This window comes from Pristis pectinata, chromosome 8 (assembly GCF_009764475.1).
Source record: "Pristis pectinata isolate sPriPec2 chromosome 8, sPriPec2.1.pri, whole genome shotgun sequence".
Lineage (NCBI taxonomy): Eukaryota > Metazoa > Chordata > Chondrichthyes > Rhinopristiformes > Pristidae > Pristis > Pristis pectinata.
The window spans coordinates 81,115,244-81,134,501 of record NC_067412.1 but is presented as its reverse complement, the minus strand read 5'-3'; the positions used below and the strand labels follow the sequence as shown (position 1 = coordinate 81,134,501).

At 38.5% G+C, this 19,258-nt stretch overlaps 1 protein-coding gene across 9 annotated transcripts in view; it reads right to left on the bottom strand.

Moving 5' to 3' along the window:
• Positions 1 to 19,258, bottom strand: part of tenm1 (teneurin transmembrane protein 1) — a 1,611,625-nt gene that overhangs the window by 85,147 nt on the left and 1,507,220 nt on the right. For all 9 annotated transcript variants that reach the window (XM_052021038.1, XM_052021037.1, XM_052021042.1 and 6 more), the window contains one exon: positions 14,027 to 14,181. In XM_052021038.1, the coding sequence (XP_051876998.1) occupies positions 14,027 to 14,181 (155 nt within the window). The remainder of the gene's footprint in view (positions 1 to 14,026; positions 14,182 to 19,258) is intronic.

The window sequence follows — 19,258 nt, the reverse complement described above, 5'->3', positions numbered from 1 at the left end:
AGTATTCCAGCCATGCCTAACCAACATTGTGCCCTAACCTCCTAGCTCTGATGTTCTAATAGCCTGGTGAACATGCCTTCTTTACCATCTTGCTTACATGTGCTACCACGTTCAGGGATTGTTGGACTTATATATTGTAATCCCTCTGTTCCTCAATATTCCCTTGGGCCCCATCATTCAATGTCTATGTCCTACCCTCAATAGTGCTCCCAAGGGCCTCATCTCACACATCAGGATTAAGTTCCATCTGCCATCACTTTGCCCATTTTACCAACTGATCAATATAATCCTACAGCCTATGACTATCCTCCTCACTATCAATTTTTAAAACTACTGATTTTTTTGTTATCTGTAAACTTACTAATCAGATCTTCTACATTCATATTCAAATCAGTAATGTATCTAGCAAATGGTAATGGCCCCAGCACTGATCCTTTTGGTACACCACTGGTCACTGGCTTCCAATAATAAAACCAACTCTCCAACATCACCATCTGCCTCCCATTATCAAACCAATTTTGTATCCAAGATGTCAACTTGCCTTGAATCCCATAGGTTCTAACCTTTAGGACCAGAGTCCGTTGTCGAGTGCCTTACTGAAGTCCATGTAGACAACATCAACCACATTGCCTTCATAATAGATTCTCTCAAATTGGTCAGATAGGATCTCCCTCTAGCAAAAGCATGCTGACTATCTTTGATTAATCCCAGTCTTTCCCAGAGTGGATTAACCTTGCCCCTCAGAATTTTTTCCAGTAACTTCCCTGCTACTGATGTTAGATTCACAGCCCTGTAATTACTTGGCATATCCCTGCTTGCCTTTGTGAATAAGTGTACCATATCTGCTGTCCTCCATTCATCTGGGACCTCACTTGTGGCCAGGGATGATTTAAAAGTCTACGTCAGGGCTCCAGCAATCTTTTTCTTTGCCTCCCATAGCAGCCTCATCAAACCCTGGTTATTTATCAATCTTTAAGACTGCTAAGGCATTTAATACTTCCTCCTTTTTAATGATAACATGTACTAGTGTTACCCAGCTCCCATCCCCTGATTTTTCCAACTACTTTCGTGATTTTTTTTGCAGCATTATGTCCTACAACCAATAAAAAGGCCGTCTATATTTAACTTAGCTATGGTCAATGAGGCACTTTTCATTAGCAGTCTGAAATGTGCAATCATTTACTTTAAAACAATCATAACATTGTTAAATTCAAGCTATTCAGATCCTAGATTCAGGAAGGTTGACTAACTTTACTGCCTAATACCTTACTTATATAACATTGGCAAATTAATTTTCCTTGAACAGTTGAATTGCATTTCATTTTGAAGGGTATGGGGAGTATTACCGAGTTGGTCATGACTAGGAACTAAATGTTCCAGTTTTAAGATTTGCATGTGTGGTGCTCAAAAATGAATTTGATGTGATACAGCAGTAGTTTAATGAAACCAGACTATTTCCCAAAAATAAAACAGTCATGAATATGTAAAGAGGTGAGGGACAACATAAAACTAAAGGAAAAACCATGCAAAATTGCAAAATCTACAGTGGATCCTGGCAATCAGGAGAGAGACAAGGAGCAACAAAACATGCTAAAACAGATTATCAGAGGGGAAAATATTAACATAAACTTATAAGGGATTTTAAAGTCAACACAATGTTTTAAAATTATTTCATGGTGATCAGGAGTAAAACGGACATCTTAAAATAGTAAGACGGTAAATGAAAGTTGGGAAATAGTGCACATACTGAATAATTATGTTGCATCAGTATTCAGAGGAAGGCGATAGCATGACAAACATCCATAATGAATTAACAAAAATCATGCACGTGAAGTAAAGGTTTCAAAGAAAATAATGGCACTATAAGCTACCAGGACTGAATTGTTTTCTCCTAATATTATAAGGGGAATGGGTGAGAACTTTGTATTCATACTAACTATAATTTTTCAATATCTTCTCAATCCAGGAACCATTTGTTCAGATTGGAAAATTGTGCACATCACTCTGCTAATTTAAGAACATTGAGGGAGAGAGATCAACAAAATACAAATCAGTTCACTGAACATCCGTTGTCAGGAAATTATTAAAGTCTATAACTAAGGACAGAGTGATTGAACACTTTGAAAAATTTCAACAATTTACAGAGAGCCAGTTTGGATTTGGGGAAGGTAGCCTATGCTTAGCAATTTGATTTGGATTTTTGAAAAAAATAATTAATGTCATGGGTAGAGAAATGAATATGTATGCTATTTATATAAGTTTCTTGAAGACATTTCATTAAAATTCCTCATAACAGATTCTCTGAAAATGTTGAAACTCAAGGAATAGAAGAAAATTTATTACCTGTTTAGGAAACTGGCTGAGTGGTAGGGGAGATAGGGATACTTATAAATTTCATAACATAGTTTTGTTTATTTCAGTGCTACATCAGACAATGGACTTTCCTCAGAATGAAATGCATTACAACCATTTCCAGTTTGTTTTGCAGCTCTCTGGAAATTTGACCATGAACTTCCTGGTGATATTTGCATTAGACATGCCATTCCTGTGCAACCCTCCTATTGGAGTATCATGGGTAAATTAGTCCATGTTGAATCAAAGAATGGCCATCATTTGTCACTCCTGGAACAACTAGATTTAAGTTACATTGCCCCTGACTAGGGTCCCAAGAAAGCAGCTTCTTTCCTTTGTGCTCCTCCCACCCAACTGTACCATCCCCTCCCCTTGACTACCTCTGACCACCAAGACCCATTCTCTGATCGTTACAGCTTCAATACTTTCAATTGTTCCTTGTTCTGTTCCTTTGATGCTCATGTCTGAGTGCTGATTACCCCTAAACACACCCTTTAGTTATCAAGTGGGCTTCCAAATGATGGCAATCTTTCCCCACTCCCAACAATGTAGACCTGGTATCAGTAAGGAACAGCATATTTTCCTTTCTATGCTTCACAGCCTGTGAAGGAAAATGTTTACTGCTGATCCAGTAGATCCCAAAGTCTTTGCACTGCTGAAGCCCACAATGGTGGACTAATGACTGAAACGGTCATGTGCATAGTGGGTAATGTTGAATGGGGTGTATCTATGATTTTCCGTTTAATTAGTGAGATAACAGACATGATCTTTAATGGCAGAATGTGATTAATTGTGTTTCACAAGGATCTGTTTGAGATTTCAAATATTCACTTTCTTTGAGGATGTTAGATTATGATAGAAAGCCTGCTGTCTAAACGTGTTAATGAAACAGAGATAAATAACTTTGTGAGCATTTTGGATGGGGGCATAAAATTACAGAAATATTAACAGATTTAATTTTGGGGCCAAGTTGTGGCAATTCAACGTAAGCAGAAATAGGGTCACCTATACTTTGAAAATAAATACTTTCTAGATTGTATAAAGATTGCAACATTTGATGTTCAAAGAGACAGAAGTTCAAGAATATGCACTATTGGAATAACATGGATAAGAAAAGATAGTCAAAAAGGCAAATAGAATGCTATCTTTCCTATCTGGTGGATTTGAATATAAGGGGACACAAATTATCTTTCAACCAGGTAAAAATTTGGTGATACCACATTTGTATATCGTTAAAAATTCTGACCAACAGGAAGGGTATATTGGCCTTGGATGGAGTGCAGGATGGATTTGCCTGGGTTACAAGGATTAATTTCAAAAAAGGGATTACACAAATAATGGTTGCATCTTGTGGAATTTAGAAGATTAAAGTATGAGTTGATCAATTTTCAAGCTACTAAAAGGGAAAGGATACGGTTAATGGAGAGGTACTATCTCTTCTGGGCGGGACCCTAGAACAAGGGGGTAAGGACTAAAATTAGAGTTGGGTCCTCAAGGAATGGTGAATAACAATTGTATGTGTAAACAGTACTAGATGTCTGTAATCATCTTTTGCAGACAACAGTCAATTGTTATTTTAATATAATTGTTATTTTAAAATCTGAAATTGGTAGATTATTGCTAAAGGGACAAAGGTATAAAAATTGAATTAAATGGCAAAACAGACTCAAGGGGCTGAATAGCCCATGTGCTCTTAGGCCTTTCAAATAGCATCAACTTTTTTCTGTACACAATTTTGCCTAAAGAGTTATCCCTATATAAACTGACTTACTGACTCAATCACACAGGTTCTGGATGGATCTAGAGTTTTTTAAGTTTATAAGAATAACTGGAATGCATTTAATGCAGCTTGGAATGAATGTGATAGTTGGTTTCTAAATGAAAGAGAGAGCAGAAAGTGGAATGTAATTTAAAGGCAATAAGTATCCAATTTCAAAAACTGCCTTATATTACAGAAGTAGAAAATGCATTGATGGCTAGGGTGAGAGACAGTAAGCAGTTCAGATCAAGTTAATCAGATTACAGAGCTTCTTTAGGGTATAGACTGATTAGTGATTTAAATCAGCTTGTTTACCCAAATCTGATTACATTCATGTGGTTCCAGCACAGCTGGTTTTGCACCACGATGGAATGGCAATTTATCTACTGAATATTCTGAATTAGCATCATAGTTAATATCCCATATAAAGGGAAACTTTATCCCTTTCACTTCAATCTCATTTCTCTGACCTTCAGATTTTAAAACTCAAGATTGGATATCAACTAATTCTGTTCATGATTTAGTTTGTCATTTTACCATATGCTGAATATTGATGTTACTCTGAATCATCTGCAGATCCACTTTAAAAATCTAAATCTGTAGATTTATTGTGGATGTGTGGACAAATAAATATCTACACAATAAATTGAGGAATGTGAAAATATGAACTCGATCAAGTTGACATTCAATCGGGCCATCTAATAATGATTGAAATAAGAAGGATATTAAACAGAACTGAAAGTACAAAAATAGCATTTAACAAGATGAATAAAATCTGTCTAGCTTTTAAGTTAGGCTGGTGATAGGAGACTATTTTAAATTAACAACTCATTCATAGTCAATAGGCAGAAAATTTACTGCAGAATGCGAAAGGGCTACAGGTGGTGGTGGCATTATATGAATGACGAAACTGGCCTTCTGAAGAGTTCCGGTAGCAAATGATTACTAGCGTTTGAATTGCAAGGTGACAGAAATACATTAAAATGAAGACCAGCTCATGACAAGGTCCACAAAGAAATGCAAGGGAACTGATTATGGATTGAAGAATTGTATGCTGCAACATTGGAGTCAATGGGTTATTAGTATATGGAAAGGCTGACGACAGGAAAAAACAAAGAACATTAAGGCAATGTAATACAATAGAATTGGTCATGTAATTTCAGTAGCTGATGCAGAACACGACTGTAGTGCCAAAAGAGCGTGGAGGAGAGTGATCGTTTAACTTCAGAGAAATGATGGGGTGAATTTTTCTGGTGAATTTTTCTGAAGGGAACCACCAATGTTTACTCATTCAAACAGTAAAAAGTTATGGATATCCATGTAGACTACAGCAGTGAGGTTTGGTCCTTCAGAGATTTTGCAGCATTGCATTGGGGAATTGCTTCTGTTCCTGTGTCAGGTTAGACATGGATTCAGATTGCAAACCCATTTTATTTCACAAGCGATTCTTGGTTTGCAGACTAAGGTGCAATGTGTAAGTTATTTTGTTTTCAATTATTTTACTTTAGTTTGATTATCTTTAAGTGTTTTTTGATGTGTGTCACTTAATCTCATATTAAATTTTTTTCAAAACAATTTAAGTGTCAGAGACACATAAAACAATTCAAATCAATTGCAGGCTATGACATGAGGCAAAACTGTGCCATCTGTCTCATCAGTGCCCCACCCCCCGATTCTGTACAGAATCTTCCATAACTGGACCAGATGAATGTGGGCAAGAGGGTCAGTGGGTGGCCACGCTGGTTGGCATGGATGTTCTGGAAGAGCTGGCTCAATGAGTATGTGACGTGACTTTAACAATAACTAAGATGGCAGAAGCCTATCAGGTAAGTAGACTCAATTGGAAAATGTAGGAAAATAAACTAATTTAAAGTCAAAGAATATTTGGTAACTTTGGAATTACACACTGCTATATAAATACATAAATTGAAGGCTACTTTTACCAAAGTGAATTTCCAGGGTGGTAGCAAATCATTATGATAATAAAGTTCCAGGGTTTGATTCATGGTCAATACTTGATTGCCAATGGTCTAGAGGTTGGTGGGCTAATTTTCCCTTCGTTAGAAAAATGAAATAAGCCAAGGTTTCCTTTCTTGCTCACTATCCAACATCTCTTAGCAGCAACTATTAAGTATGCCCTTGTTAATTCGTGCACCACAGGAATTGTGATATTTGAAACTTCAACAAAACCCATAATGTGGCCTAATACCAATCCCCTCTGATGTTTTCTTTCCTCTAAAAAATGTATGTTGATAAATACTTATATATGTTAAGACATGGGATACTTTCATATTAAGTTTGACCTCCATTGTACAATATCACATTGTTATTTTACTTCACAGCACTAGAATTTGGAGATGGAATGAAAGCATCAAATCTCTGAAGAGCTCTTTACCACAAGTTGGGAGCTACTGAAGCATCCCTACTTAATATTCTGAAGTTGTCTCAACAAGGGAAATTTGCTTCGAAACGCTATATAGGAGCATCAGTGGGTTGAGTTATACCCTGCCTGTAAAATGCATTTCATTGAATTAAGTGGAACGAATATCAGAACAAGAATACAACACATTATCACTATAATATATCACCTTTAGTGCTACAACAAGGATGAATTTAAGACTCTTCTATAGTTCTGAAAGGTTCAGAGGAATTGGTGCTGGCTTAATGAAAGCTAACTTAATACCAAAAAATATGCACCTTGTTAAGCAGATTATTGGTACCTATATTGTTGGAAATGTTATGTGACTGAGATACAGCTGTTATTTCATCAATAATTAGAATATTTAGAATGTAGAATTGATTTTATTACAATACAATTTATAAGAAAATAACTGATTGAAAAATATCATTATCATTATACATTGACACCATTCATAAAATATGTTGTATATTTCACCATCCAGAAAGACATGTATTATCTTCAATGTAACAGCCAGGTAACAAAGGCTCGAATTTCTCAGTCACCTTCATTCAAAGTTGAAGAACAAGTTTTCCTGGTGATCATTCTGATGAAGCTGACCTTTTGTGTTAGTGTGGGTGTCTTGCTGACTAATGTGGACATGGTTGCCTAAAGACTAAACCCTAGGTATTTGTAATGTGCTAAATGGGTGCAGTGTTCATGCCAAATCAGAAGTCATTAAAAAAATCATGAACTTGGTACATGTTTGCTTTATGAAATCTTTGTATTGGTTTCCCCACCACCCAGCTGACCTGCAGCTGCCACATCATTTGCATGCTGATCAGTTGGTCAGTGCTTCTGAAGAAATATCTCCACATTGAGGGGGAGGGGAGAAACAGGACGACTCACTTTATAGATGGGTAATGGTGCATGGGTCTCCATTTGGGGTGACCATCCCAGACCATGGAGCAGGACTGGTGGTCTCCCATGATTGTGGAGATTGGGACCACGTTGCAATCAGTGGCAGCATTAGGTCAACCGAGCAATGGGTCTGTGAACTACAGTTAACAGGTCATAGGAGCCTTGATCTTCATAGAGGCTTGCTGGCACTGGTTTTATTTTGATAAAAATTTCACAGGATAATATTTTTAAAATAAACATAAAATTCTCAGGAGGAAATTTTAAATCACATATGGTTCCTCCTTCTCAATATGATGTATTCCTTGTTTAATGGTGAGTTTCTGTGGTTCATTGATTAAAACATTGACAATGTCATCACATTCAAGAAAAGTGATGGGTAAATGAAACCTTGAGAGTGAATTAAGTCCGGAAATGCCCAGTCTAATTTCCTAATGTGCAGGATTTCTGTTGGACGTAGTGTAAACACTTCAAAGAAGGTGAATTTTACTTTTTTACATACATTGAAAAAAAAACAGGTGCAAATGTGTACAATATCTAGGCAATTGTGTGATCTAGCTGGAGGACTGCATCATTTCAGAAATGTTTACTGTCATATATAAAAGTAAATTTAACAATCTATTTGCTTCATTAATTGCTGTTTCTCAATGACTTGGTATCCTTCCTCCTCATCAAATTCTCTCTTCAGCTATTCCTCCAGCACTTTCTGACTCAAACTTCCTCTGAAATTGGCAAATTTGTATTCCAAACCTAAGACTAAATTATTTATTTTAAGTCAGAAAAAGTAGGAACCCTTCTGCAGATATCTGAAGCCATGCACTAAACAGACTTCCCATCCACATTCAGAACAAATACCAAAGTGCCAAGATTCATCCTAACCTGCACACTTTCTGCAGAGGCCTTTGCTTGTTGGTTAGGAGTGGAAGTCTGGCTGATTTTTCTTTTCCCTTGCCCTGAAGCCACTGATGATCAACCAACTGAGTACGAAGGACTGGAGTTAAGGTCATGCTTTTTAAACGTGGTCAATTAAAATATCTCTTAACAATTTGAAGTCAGATATATTCATGAAAAAACATTTTTTTTGCATCAAAGACAATGGAATTAATACAAATCAAGGGAAGAGTATTTGAAAGATCAATGCCATTTCTTATCCAGTAAGTCACCTGCCTCGCTCTTTGCTAATCATTGTTATCTCTGGTAACTAGTCAGGTTATCTATTCATTGCATTTGGAGGCTTGCCAAAAAATATTTGTCATTCAAGTCACATCAAGATAAGCGAATTCATCTAATGCTTCTTTTTTTCCTTGCTCCACTTTGAGAAATAACACTTGCATCGCAGAAAGACAGTCGGCTTCAGCATATTCTTGGCACGTGGAAAGTTGCATTTAATCATTGTGACAGTGAAAATATGCTTCATTTGAATTAATTTACAAAGGCACTACCGGCCAGTAATGTCCCAGCTATGAACTCCTTCTATGCTGAGTTAAATTATTTCAGCCAGGCAATAATATGATTATTCGACATAGAAGGGTCCATTCAGAACATTGTGCTTCTGACAACTGAAGGAACAAGCTAATTAGTCCCACACACTGCTGTATCCAGAAAATGCTGCATTTCTTTTTCCCTTTTTTGGAATTTATTCACAAGAACATAAGAAACAGAAGCAGGAGTGGACTATTCAGCCCTTGCTCCTGCTCAGCATTCAATAAAACCATTACTGATTTTTTACCTCAGGACTGATTTTTCCAATCCAAATAGCCATCACTGTGCTCCTGATATCACAAGTATCCCTTTTCTTTTCTACACTTGACCACCTCATCCAAATCACTGATCGAGATTGTGAACAGTGGGGCCCACTACTGTGGCTCCCCACCAGTCAGAGGTGCCTGAGTCTTTCTCTGCTACATTGACGACTGCATTGGTGCTGCTTCCTGCACCGATGCTGAGCTCATCAATTTCATCAATTTTGCCTCCAACTTCCAGCTGGCCCTCAAATTTACTTGGTCCATCTCTGATACCTCTCTCCCATTTCTGGATCTTTCTGTCTCCATCTCTGGAGACAAATTAACCACAGACATCTTTTACAAACCCACTGATTCCCACAGTTACCTTGACTACACCTCTTCCCACCCTGTCACTTGCAAGGATGCCATCCCCTTCTCCCAGTTCCTCCACCTCCGCCTCATCTATACCCATGATGAGGTTTTCCATTCTAGGACATCAGAGATGTACACTTTCTTCAGTAAACGGGGTTGCCCTTCCACCACCATCAATGCAGCCCTCAGCCACATCTCCTCCATTCCCCGTATGTCTGCCTTCACCCATCCGCTCCCCCGAACATAACAGGAACAGAGTTGCCCTTCCTTTCTCCTCACCTTCCACCCCACGAGCCTTCGCATCCAACACATCATTCTCCGCAGCTCCCGCCACCTCCAATGGGATCCTACCACCAGGCACATCTTCCCCTCCACCCCCTCTCAGCTTTCCACAGGGACCACTTTCTCCCTTGTCCACTTGTCCCTCCACACTGATGACCCTCCCGGCACTTATCCCTGCAACTGTACAAAGTGCTACACCTGTCCCTACACCTCCTCCCTCACCACTATTCAGGGCCCTAGAGAGTCCTTTTAGGTGAGGCACCGTTTTCACCCGTGAATCCAAGGGTGCTCCCAGCGCAGTCTCTTTTATATCAGTGAGACCTGACGCAGATTGAGTGACCACCTTGTCAGCCGCAAAAGCAAGGATCTCCCGGTGGCCAGCCACTTCAATTCTACATCCCACTCCCATACTGACATGTCTATTTATGGCCTCTTTCACTGCCATGTTGAGGCCAGACGCAGGTTGGAGGAACAATACCTCATATTCCACCTTGGTAGTCTCCAATCTAATGGCCTCAACATCGATTTCTCTAACTTCTGGTAACCCCTCCCCCCTTCCCCCCCTCTTTTTATCCCCCTTCCCCCCCTCCTTTGTTTTCCCTCATTCCTGTGGTCCCCTCACTCCTTCCCTTTCCCCTCCCCCGCCCTCATGACCTGCCCATATTTTCCCCATCTCCTTCCCTTTATTCCATAGTCTACAGTCCTCCCCTACCGGATTCCTTCTTCTTCAGCCCTTTGCCTCTTCTGCCTATCACCTCTCAGCTTCTTACATGACTCCCTTTCATTCCTCCCTCCCCCACCCACCTACCTTTCCCCCTCACCTGGACTCACCTATCACCTGTGCTCTTCCCCCTCCCCCAACTTTCTTATTCTGGATTCTGCTCTCTTCCTTTCCAGTCCTGATGAACGGTCTTGACCCAAAACGTTGACTGTTTATTTCCTTCCATAGATGCTGCCTGACCTGCTGAGTTCCTGCATTTTGTGTGTGCCAACCCAAGAATGATCTGTTTATTCTAATTCTTCTAATTTTCTCCATTAACCAATTCTCAGTCCAGTATATTACATCCAATTTCATACAATCTGCATACTCTGAGTTTTCTTTTAAATAATCTCTTGTGTACACCTTATCAAAGGTCTTCTGAAAGTCCACATCAGCTGGTTTGGCCTTACAATAATCTGCAGGATACAACAATAAAAAAAACTAATTGATTTTTCAAACATGGTTTCCATTTCATCAGTCCACGTTAACACACCCCAGTTCTATTTCTATTTTCTCAGTGCTCTGTTACCACTTCAGTGATAATAGCTTTCATGATTTCACTCACTACTAATGTCAGGCTAACTAGTCAATAGTTCCAGGCTCCTCTCCAGAGTGAAGATGAAGGGTCTCAACCTGAAACATTGACTGTCCATTTCCCTTTCAGATGCTGCCTGACCCATTGAGTTCCTCTAACATCTTTTGTGTTGCTCCAGATTTCAGCATCTGCAGTCTCTTGTGTCTCTAGACTCCTCTCTCTCCTTTTTGAAAAACTGTAGTTACATTTGCGACCTTGCAGTCTTGGGGAACCAATCTCGAACCGATGGAAATATTTTGGATGTTGACAACTAGTACATCCATTATTTCCATTGCCATCTCCTTCATAGACCTGGGATTCAGGTTATTGGGTCCTGGGAATTTATTGTCTTTTAGTTGTATTAATTTATCCAAAGCTATTCCTTTTACTAATCATAATTCTTTTCAGCTCCTCATTGACTATGACTATTCTTCACCACTCCTAGAAGGTTTTCTATGTCTTCTACCATGAAAACAGACCTAAAATATTTTAGTTTCCATATTCCTCAAAAATAACTTCTCCTGTCTCAGTCTCTAAGAGACCTAAACTAACATTAGCTACTCTTTTCCTTTCCACATATCTATATACTCTTCTGAAAGTCACTATTGAATCTGTTTCAGCCATCCTCTTAAGCAATAACCAAAACAACTCACTGAGAGAAATTGCTGGCTTTATTGCCTGTACTTAGGAAGAGATGAATAACTTCTTGTTTTCTACACATTATAGCTCTAGGCGGTGCACTCTGGATGGTTCGTGTGTGTGTGTGTGTGTGTGTGTGTGTGTGTGTGTGTGTGTGTGTGTGTGTGTGTGTGTGTGTGTGTGTGTGTGTGTGTGTTGGATGAAGAAAAGATTAGGCTGGGGTGAGTGAGATACTGCAGCCTTGTGGAATTGTGCCACAGGAAGGAGGGGAGAGAAACCTTGCAGAGAAAATTGATGCTGAAAAAAAAGTTGGCACAAAGAAATCAGATAAAAGATTTCCTCTGAATGACAGAAATTTTAACCTTTATGTATTTATGGAAATAAATGTATCATTCTGTTCACTTCAAATACAGAACAACAAAATTATAATGGGTCAGAAAATTCAAGGGTTATCCTTTTAACCATGAGTAATCTGGATATCAGATTGGTGCCCATTATTCATCCTGCATGATTTCCTCTTATGATGATTTCAGGAATAGATAAAAACAATGTGATGTATTATCACAGAATGATGCTAAACAGAAGGTCATTTAGGTCTTTGTGGGTGTGTCAGCTAATTTAACATTGCCTGTTTCATACCGTTCCTCAACATATATCATCTATAGCATCATACTGCCCTGCTGTAACCAGATTTCCATATTAAATTCACAATAACAAATTCCTTACAAATAGATATATTAACGTTCTCACCTCAACTGAAAGAAATCACACATTCTACCAAATAACTGAGATTTCTTGATCGGAGATTAAACAACTGGACTGAACAAGCTCGGCACCCAATTTCAATTTGCTACAATGAAAGATAAAACCCAGATTGCATACAACTAAAAATAAAATTAAAATGAATAAATCACAAGAAAAGGTTTGCAAAACCTAAATATGAAAGAATGCAACATTTTCTTTGTTAGTGCCCTGCGGGATGCTATTCTGGTCTTCTATGATTTATTTATGCACCTCACTCTGTGAGGATTTGCTTTCCACACCTCACTGTATTCTCATTAACATTCTGTCCCTACATGGTAGTGTGGCTCTCACCTTACACCTTGGTGTTGTAGGTTGAAATCTTGATGGAGAATAATGATAAAATTGCAGTCATATTTGTAATGAATTCATCAATTTTCAATTAATATGTCATGCATAACTTGATTGAATTTTACACAGGAAAGCAAGCACATGACGTGTTTGGAGGATCAGAGATGGTATTGCTTCAAGCTCCTAAGAGTGACTACGGAGAATCCAAAGAATCTTTTATGTTAATTGTAAGTTAAGCATCAATAAGCAGGCTCACTATTATGATGCTAAATCTTGTTTCCTTATAACAATAGCAGACTATTGAAAACTTGGAGACTACTTTTAGGACAAAGAAAGCCTTCAAATACCAGTCAAGGACCTGTGGTGGCTGCTTAAATGAGAATGGCTATGGTCCTGAAATCTATTAAATTTAAACATGGCATAAATGTCAATAACTTCACTGGAGATTGTTTCACTTCGGTAGACTTTTCTGTTGACTCCCTATCCTTTGGACTTCATTTCAATTTTCATACTATTAGGCATATCTGAAAATCCACATTTTGGGGGTAGAAATTGGAAGATATTGGGCTCCTTTAAAAGCCAAATTTTGGAGAGTAACTTTCTGTAATGCAAGATGACCAAAAAATGTCACAATCAAAATTGGGCAGGCTCAGTTTTCAAGGGATCCTGGTGGTTGCTTACCACTGTGTAAATGAATGGCCCAAGGCCAGTCTTATAATTATTTACAGAAAAGGGTTGTTTTGAGCATGACAGGCAACAAGAATCTTCATTAGCTTTTGAGTTGTTTCTTATGGAGCCAGGAGCATAGCAGTGTTGTACTAACTTCATTTACATTATGACCTTTTCCTTCATATTCCCTACCATTGCTTCCTCCAACCCTCCTCCCAAAAATTACCTTGGGGATACTCCAAATTATTCAAGATAATCTTCTGAGTGAACACACAAATTACCTGTGGAGGCACCAGCTTCACCAACAATTCCTGCAAAGAACTTCAGTGAGGTCTGAGGTCTCTTCAAGTTAGTCCCCAGCCTTCTGATTGACACACATGAAATACAGTCAGAATTCTAGGCTCAATATTCACCTCCATATCTCTTATTGAATTGCATTTACTTTGTATTATAGTTCAGAGTCTGATCTACAGTATTGCATATTTACCTGAGAAATATCCATTACTGAGTCACAGCTTAGAGGTTGCGTTGACGTTAGACCGTTGGAACCAATTATCGTTGTGATGATCCCATCCTGATCGACCTTTCGAATGGTAGTCCCATCCACAAAGAAGATAAATCCATACTTATCTACAGCTATCCCTATTTGAAAGCAACATGGTAAAGAAAATATGAGTGAGAAAAGTTGGGAAAATGCAAAGAGAAAAAAGAATTATTCAGACTCTTTCAAAATTGCTTGGCATCCTATGGCTTGCCAGAGCTCAAGATGTACTTTCACACTGTAGTCATGAATGTACTGTAGGAAATATGGCAGCCATCTACACACAGCTTGTTCCCACACACAATTATGAGGTAACTCTCTATCCAATCCATTTCTCGTGTCATTTGAGGGATAAATTTGACTTAGACTGCTTTTTTTGCTCCTACCTAACAGAGAAGACAGATCTAACAGTCCTCCAAGGTAAGCATAAGTTAGAAAGTAGGATAATACTTTCTCCATTTTTTTTTCAAACTACCCCCAGAACAATACCAGCTCAAGTTAGACAAATGGAAATGAAAGATTTATAAAATTACTGAAGCTCAATTAACTATGCTATCTGAATTATTGTATGTGCCAAACAACAATGCACCAGGGGCAGTGGTAATTTCCAAACTGTAATTAGATACAATTATCTACACATTACAATGCTACCAATGTGTTTTGGATAAACATAAATACAAATAGAAGCTACCAAATCGTATTTTCAACCCCTGTTGCATTACTGGTCACATTCAGTGTAATTTTCTCCTTTATTTTTAATGTTTGCATACATTTTTGCAGCTCTTTAAATATTTTATTACGAATATAAAATGCAGTTTTCCAAAGTAGTGAGTTTGACATAATGAACAATTTTTTTAGTTGTGATCTATTAAAAAGTTTTGTGATTACTTTGTTCAAACAATGAGCTGAAATTTTAAAGATTTATTTTGATGAAAATAATTTTTTCTATTGTTCCTTTTCTTGGTCTTATATCAAGCATTATTCCTATTGTTGTAAACACTGGAGATTGCATACATTCCATCCAAACCCAAGGCAAGATTAGCACGTTTTATTTACTTGGAGCCAACAAGGCATCGACCTTTGTTAACCATACTCAGTGAAAGCACCCCCTATGGTGAGCAAGAAAACTGTTTGTTCAAGCAACACTATGCAGACTTGAGCCCATAATCTGGGCAGAACTTCAGAGAGAGTACAGGATGATACATATTGTCTTCTCAGATGGGCAGGAGGAAGAGCTGAGGAGAGCTCCTTAGTGCCCTGGACAACATTTAACCTACAATCAACACCACATGAAAGGAAATATAGACTACTTGGATGTTAGTTCATTCATATTTGTGAGACCCTGCAGTTTGCAAATGTGTTAGGTGCATTATATTTCACTGCAATTCACTTGTAGCACATTTTTTGATGATCTAAAGTCAGGAAGGACTCCATCTGTGCAAATTCTTTCCTTCAGTCAATTGGATCACTTTTTGTATATATGCATAGTAGATAAATATTGTGGTGCATCCAAGAGGGGTTCTTGAAACAGTATGTGGAAAGTCCAACTAGAGGAGAGAACATTGGACCTGGTTTTGGGAAATGAGCCAGGCCAGGTGACAGACCTGATAGTGGGTGAACATTTTGGGAAAAGTGACCACAACTTATTATGTTTTAAGATAGTTCTGAGTAAAGATAAAATTGGATCTTGCAGGAAAGTACTAAATTGGGGGAGGGCAAATTATGACAGGATAAGACAGGAGCTAAGGGGTGTTGCTTGGAAGCACCTACTGTTGGACAAATCCATGTCTGACATGTGGGAGTTGTTTAAAGGCCAGCTGATCAGAGATCAGGATCGGCATGTTCCGGTAAGGAGTCAGGACAAAGCTGGTAAGGTAAGGGAACCTTGGATGACCCGAGAGGTCCTGAATTTAGTCAGGAAGAAAAAGGAAGCATGTGTAAGGTTTAGGAAGCTAAAATCAGACTGGGCACTTGTAGAACATAAAAATAGTAGGAGGGTGCTCAAGTGGGCAATTAGAAAGGACAAAAGGGGCCATGAAATGTCCTTGGTGAGCAGGATCAAGGAGAATCCCAAAGCATTTTATATTTATATTAAGAAAAGGAGGATAACCAAGAAGAGGGTAGGTCCACTCAAGGATAAAGGAGAGAATTTGTGCTTGGAGTCAGAGCAAGTGGCTGAGGTACTAAATGAGTACTTTGTGTCAGTATTTACTGAGAAGAAGGAATTGGAGGATAGTGAAAGAAGAGGGGGCATGTTAATGTGCTGCGATGTTTTGAGATTAAGGAGGAGGTGGTGCTGGGTCTTCTGAAAAGCATTAAGGTGGATAAGTCCCCATGGCCTGATGGCAGATATCCCAGAATATTGAACGAAGAAAGTGAGGAGATTGCTGGGGCTTTGACAAAGATTTTTGTGTCTTCAGAAGCAACAGATGAGGTCCTGGAGGACTAGAGAATAGCAAATGTTGTGCCTTTGTTCAATAGGGGAAATAGGGATAATCCAGGTCACTACTCACGTCAGTGGTAGGGAAGCTATCGGAGAGGATGCTGAGAGATAGGATTTATGCACATTTGGAAAGGCATGACCTGCTTAGGGACAGTCAGCATGGCTTTGTGTGGGGCAGGTCATGCCTTACAAGCGAATGAGGTTTTTGAGGAGGTGACAAAGGTGCTTGATGAGGGTAAAGCAGTGGACGTTATCTAAATGGACCTTAGTACGGCATTTGATAAGGTCTCTCATGGTAGGTTGACTCAAAAGGTAAAGATGCAAGGGACCCAGGGTGAATTGCAAGTTTGGATTCGGAACTGGCTTGCCCACAGAAGATAGGGAGTAGGGGTGGAAAGCTGTCATTCTGGCTGAAGGTTCATGACCTGCAAGGATCGGTGTTTGTGATTTCTATCAATGATTTGGATGAAAATGTAGATGGGTGGATGAGCAAGTTTGTGGATGACACCAAGACTGGTGGAGGCATAGGGTAGACAGTCTTTACCCCAGCGTATAAATGTAAAACACCAGAGGACATGCTTTTAAGGTTAGAGGGGTGAAGTTTAAAGGTGACGTGAGGGGCAAGTTTTTCAGGCAGAGGGTGGTGCCTGGAATAGGTTACCAGGGGTCATAGTGGAAGCAGGCAGTTTGGAGGAGTTTAAGATGCTTTTAGATAGACACATGAATATGAAGGGAATGAAGGGATATGGATGATTCACAGGAGGAGGACATTTGGTATAAATTGGCATCAAGATCAGCACAACATTGTGGGCTGGATGATCTGTCCAGTGCTGTACTGTTCTATGTTCTGTGTTCTATACTATGGACCTTAGCATATTCCATTAAGTATTACCATTATGCATGAGGAAGCAATAGGCATTACAATATCCATTTTAAAAAAACTGAAATGACACAATGATGAGTAGTAAAGAATATATTACATATTTAAATTAATCTTAGCATTCAATTCTAATCAAGGTATTTTTTTTCCATTTGTTAATATTGCAGATAAAGTCATTTCAATCTCGCCTGTCAACATGGTTTTCAAACTAAAATACTGCAGGTGCTGGAAATCTGAAACATGAATCAAAAATGCAGGAAACTCTTGGCAGGTCAGTGAGCATCCAATACTGATGAAATGAGCTGAGATGTAATTTCAATTTCTCTTGTCACAGTTCCTAGCTGGCCTGCTGAATGTATCCAGCATTTTCTGGATATTTCTCCTGGTATCTGTTGCTAAGATAGCAGTTTTTTTTCCTGCCTGTGTTATTAATGCTACAATCTTGCTTTCATCTCCATCTCTCGTATACAGGCTTTAACAGTGCAATCTCACTCTTGTAGAAGATATATTTTGAAGATCAATCAATCCACATTAAATGTTGCTTCAGCAATGTTCTTAAAAACAAAATGATTATTGACTTGTACTATCATCCTGACCATTAAGACAGCAATAGCATTCAATAAAGAGTCTCTAACAGACCAGCAATACAAAATGAATTATTATGGCATGATCTTAACAATAAGCTCCACTGAAGCCTTTCACTGCAATAGTTTGTTCTTAACTTCTGATTTTTTTTTGAGTGGGAATGCTTGCAGGTCTGATTGGTAATAGTCAGAAAGCAAATTGAAAGCAAAAGCATCATTATAGGTCGCAAGGCAATATTGAGAAATCGGAGCATTGCGTTTTGAAGGCAGCTGATTTTTCTCTTGATAGAAATGACTGCTTTTTTTCAAATCTCTGCAGCAAAATGGGTATTGCCAGTCATTGTATCTTGTGGCACCACTTACTTTTGTAGTGAGGCACGCAGGGTTAATTAAACTCAATGGGAAAGCAAAATCCAATATTTTGGATAATGTCCTGCCATGTATTATGGGGTCCTTAGGTTCTAGCAAAAGAAAATCACTCATTTCTCAAATATATTGATCATTACTACGGAGTCATTAGCTGGACTTTACAGAAATAATACCAGGAACATGATATGGACTTGAATATATGAGCTAATAACCTTACCACTTGAGCTTTTGTGCCTTTAAATATCTTGAAAGGTACTCAGGCACACACTGTCCTCTTCTCCAGATGTGCCAAGCAGAAATAATAGCACCAAATTTTCCTTTTTTTAATTGGTTGTACCATGATTAAAGTTGCTCACAGCCTTGACAATTATAAATTCATATTATATGCATAATTAATTCAGAAGTCTTTCTCACATATTAAATAATGATGCTTTCCTACAACCATGTTTGCTGCATAAGCTTCAGTGTAATATCTTGTCCCATGATCATTTACCGTTGAGCCTGAAATAAATGTGGTCAGAGAACTTCAGGACTGTTATACAAGTTTTGAAAATAGTCAGACAGTTGTGCTGGCTTTTCAAGAATAGATCGAGCAAAATGAACAAAATCACATTGGATGAAATTCTAATTTTATTTCTCCTTTCATGGGTTCAAATTATATTATCCATCGTTAACAATAAATACTTCATTACAGCCATATGAAATTGCTCTGTCCACTGTTTCAACAAGTCAAAGCACCTGAAACCAAATAGAGGAATTCTGGAACATAGAACAATACAGCACTGTAAGGGCCCTTCAGCCCACGATATTGTGCTGACCTATATACTGTAAGTCTTATCCACATTCAATCTACCCCCCTCTCTACTTCACCGCCCATAAGCCTCTATTTTTCTTTTGTGCAT